This window comes from Sinocyclocheilus anshuiensis, unplaced genomic scaffold (assembly GCF_001515605.1).
Source record: "Sinocyclocheilus anshuiensis isolate Anshui unplaced genomic scaffold, SAMN03320099.WGS_v1.1 scaffold132, whole genome shotgun sequence".
Lineage (NCBI taxonomy): Eukaryota > Metazoa > Chordata > Actinopteri > Cypriniformes > Cyprinidae > Sinocyclocheilus > Sinocyclocheilus anshuiensis.
Window position 1 is genome coordinate 1,533,679 of NW_015555730.1, and position 3,929 is coordinate 1,537,607.

Consider the following 3,929-nt stretch of genomic DNA (forward strand, 5'->3'; position numbering starts at 1 on the left):
ATACCGATACCAGTATCGGTGCATCCCTAATAATAATAATAATAATAATAATAATAATAATAGTAAATACAAATATTACAATCAGAAATATAGCTACATTTTTTTTGTAAAATTACAAAAAAAAAGATAATCATTTTATTTTACAGAACAACTGTACAATTACAATAGTAATATGTATGGCCAGGGGCAGTTTCTTCATTAGGGCGATTGGGCGACGCGCCACCAAAGTGCAAAAGGGAGGGATTTTTTTCTGTCACATTCAACCACAGCTGTCACCGTTCTAGACTGTTTGTTCCAAAAGGGTCTGGCTGCAGACTTGCACTTGCACTCTCAGACTTGCACTCTCAGACACTTGCACTTCCGCTAGCGACGTCACTTGCAGTCTTTATTATTTTTTATTTTGTTCTATTTGTTGATTACTTTTTGTTTGAATCTCTCAACATTTTACAACAGTAGCCAGGTGGTGAAGACACATTAAGCCATATTAAGTGTTTATGTTTTTCTAGAGGAGCAAAACGCTTAACGAGAGACTTTGTGCGTTGTGTTCATATTCTGCTGTTCTGTAGCCACGGATTTGTGGGTCTTGTCTTTTTCTTGCAGGACCCTGTATGTTATAGTACTAAATTAGTTTTAATTGTACTGTTGTAAAATGTTGAGAGATTCAAACAAAAAGTAATCAATAAATAGAACAAAATAAAAAATAAAAAAGACTGCAAGTGACGTCGCTAGCGGAAGTGCAAGTGTCTGAGAGTGCAAGTCTGAGAATGCAAGTCTGAGAGTGCAAGTGCAAGGCTGCAGCCAGACCCTTCTCGTTTGTTCTGCCTCTGGATATATCGAGAATCGTCCCCGGTGTTCTCATAGACTTCAAAACAAAGATTTTTTTTCCTGAACCGCAGGCACTGCAATGTAATCACTATGAGTTCTGGGAGGGCTAGCTCTAACGTGATTTCGTCATCATACGTAACCTTAACCTTGTGCAGCAATTGGTGGGAACAAACATACCTCTACAAATAAGAAATATGAAGTCAGGACTAGTCTGTATGGGCTGAATAAAGCAAAGCAGTAAAGTTTTGATGGATGACGGTTGTAATGGAGGTAAAGACGATTACAGTGACATGCAGGAGTCGTACATTATTAGACACACGCGAGTCCGTTATTATTAGTGTGCAAACAAACAATTATCTGTTTAAAATGTTTCAAGTCTTACTACTTTTGTTATAATGGGATAAAGCATGTATGCTAAAATATTTGGAATGTTTTGCCCTACCTAGCACATTTTTCACCAGCCGCCACTGTTTATAGCTGTTGATCTTTAAATGTTAAACTATAGAGCTTATATTTTGGTGGAAAGCTTCTCTTTTGTTCACAACAGGCAGCTTAAAAGCGCTTCTCACTTTTCTTACAAAATGCGCGTTAAAGCGACCCAAAACTCAAAGCAGATGCAGAGATGAAGTTGGCATGGAGCGAAACGAGCTGCTCTGAGAACCTGAAAACATGGCTCATGAGCTGCTCATGTGTAAATGAACAAAGCACTGCGCTTCACTCTAAAACACGCAGCACATATTTATTTAATTAAATCACAGATTTCGTGATTCAGTAATCACACTAAGCCAAAATCACAATTTTGGTTTTGTTTTGATTAAACGTGCAGCCCCACAGGATGTCCTTAAAGGGTTAGTTCACCCAAAAATGAAAATTCTGTCATTAATTACTCACCCTCATGTCGTTCCAAACCCATAAGACCTTCGTTTTCATCTTCAGAACACAAATTAACGTAATCAGCGTTGTTTACATTCAGCATGCGCGCGCTTAAACAGCGCTGATTACGTTCTGGGATACTCTCCAAAATGGCGGAAGACAGTAACTAAGGGAGAAGAATTGTTGAATAAAGTCGTTATTTTTGTTTTCTTTGAGCACAAAAAGTATTCTCGTAGCTTCGTAAAATTACGGTTGAACCCCTGATGTCACATGGACTATTTTACAGATCTCCTTGATAAATTTCTGTGCATTGATCGTGATATTATCCTTGCTGTCTATGGGAGGGTCAGAGAGCTCTCAGATTTCATCAAAAATATCTTAATTTGTGTTCTGAAGATGAACGAAAGTCTTACGGGTTTGGAACGACATGAGGGTGAGTAATTAATGACAGAATTTTCATTTTGGGGTGAACTAACCCTTTAAGACCAACTAGTTATTCAAAAAAACCCAACGACTAGTCACTTTTGCAAACATCCCTTCATAACTGGTGTTTGAAGCATGCAAGACTCACCTGCGCGTGCAGCAATAAGGTGAGTGGTGCGGTTTTGGTCTTTGGCATTGAGCACCAGGGTCTTGCCAAGCTTGGCACCCAGCGCCTTGGTGTGGTACCACTCCCTCGTGCGCTCCATTGGGTAGTTGGTGGGATACAGGCCGCTGAAGATGATGGTGGTGCCCGCCAGCGCGCAGCCCTTCAGTTCAGGAATGATCTTCCGTATGTCCGGACTCTCTGAACTCTCTTTCCTGAGGAAGGCCTCGTAGCGTGAGTAATACTCACTGTGGACGCGAACCAAAACCTCCTCCAAGTAAATCAAGTGGTCATCCTGGTCAATGTCTTCCTCATCATCCTCATCCTCCATACTGTGATCTAAAGACTCCTCACCCATGGTGACGCCTGACTGCTCACTGTTTTGAGACTCCGTTTCCACTTCTTTCTTGTCGGAACAGCCGTTGCCCAAATCACCTAGATCCTCGGGATCTGTTTCTGGGACACCGTCCCCCTCTGTCCTCTGTTTGTCCCCTTCCCCACCATCCTCTTTGCTTTTACACTCCTCTGTTTTTGTTTGGCTTTGTTTGGCTTCGCCATCGCTGTCAGATAATCCCGTTTTACCCTCGTTTTCGCTGTCGCTGGAAAGGTCAAAATCCAGGTCGTTGGCAGCAGCGTCAGCGTTTGGGATGTCTGTCTCACCTGAGAAACACGTAACACCTGAGCTGCCCTCCCCCTCCGCTTTCACATTACACTTGTCATTTAAATCTGTGCTGTCAGTGGGCCGTTCCCCTGCGGGATGAGTCCTCTCATTGGCTGATGCTCCCTGAGTGGCGGTGGCAGAGAGGGACGACTCCTCATGCCCAGTTTTTCGGTCCTTGCTGGATTTCCTGAGGCTGTTTCTCTGTTCCTCCAGTCCTGACGATTCAGAGTTCTCTTCAGGCCGACCAGCCTGGTTACCTACAGCATGATAACAGAAATTATGCTTAAAGTACAACTCTTGAGTAACAATTTGCGTCTTAATGAAGCAATTCTTTACTGAATAATTTTAAACGTCTTACTTGAAGCACTTCTACTGTATATAAAATGAATTGTACAAATAGTTGTAATACAGAGTTAAAAATAAATAAAAAATATTTATAAAAAATATTGCATATATTTGCATTGCATACAAAGGGTTTCAGACCTACTAGAGCTGGGGCCCACTAGGGTGCAGTGCTACAGTGGCATGCAAAAGTTTGGGAACCCCTTGCAGAATCTGTGAAAATGTGAATAATTTTAACAAAATAAGAGAGATCATACAAAATGCATGTTGTTTTTTTTATTATTACTGTCCTGAGTAAGATATTTTACATAAAAGATGTTTTCATATAGTCTGAAATGTGAAATTATAAACTGAATTTTTTTAAATAACCCCCTTCAAAAGTTTGGGAACCCTTGGTTCTTAAAGGTGACATATCATGAAAATCTGACTTTTCCAGGTTTTAAGTGCTATAATCAGGTCCCCGGTGCATCTACCAACCAAGGAAACGTGAAAAAATTAACCCAGTCACTTTGCTTTGGTAAGCCTTTTTCTGCAAGCATCTGAAAAAAAGAGCACGTCTGATTTCGCTCCCCTAGTGACATTGCAAAGGGATCTCATTATAATATTACCGCCCCTTAATCTGTAAGTTTACACCCACGGCGC

At 41.0% G+C, this 3,929-nt stretch overlaps 1 protein-coding gene across 1 annotated transcript in view; it reads right to left on the minus strand.

Moving 5' to 3' along the window:
- LOC107672848 (RNA polymerase II subunit A C-terminal domain phosphatase-like) overlaps positions 1-3,929 on the minus strand; it is a 157,717-nt gene that overhangs the window by 126,615 nt on the left and 27,173 nt on the right. The window contains exon 9 of the mRNA XM_016466219.1: positions 2,270-3,202. Coding sequence (XP_016321705.1) covers positions 2,270-3,202 — 933 coding nt within the window. The remainder of the gene's footprint in view (positions 1-2,269; positions 3,203-3,929) is intronic.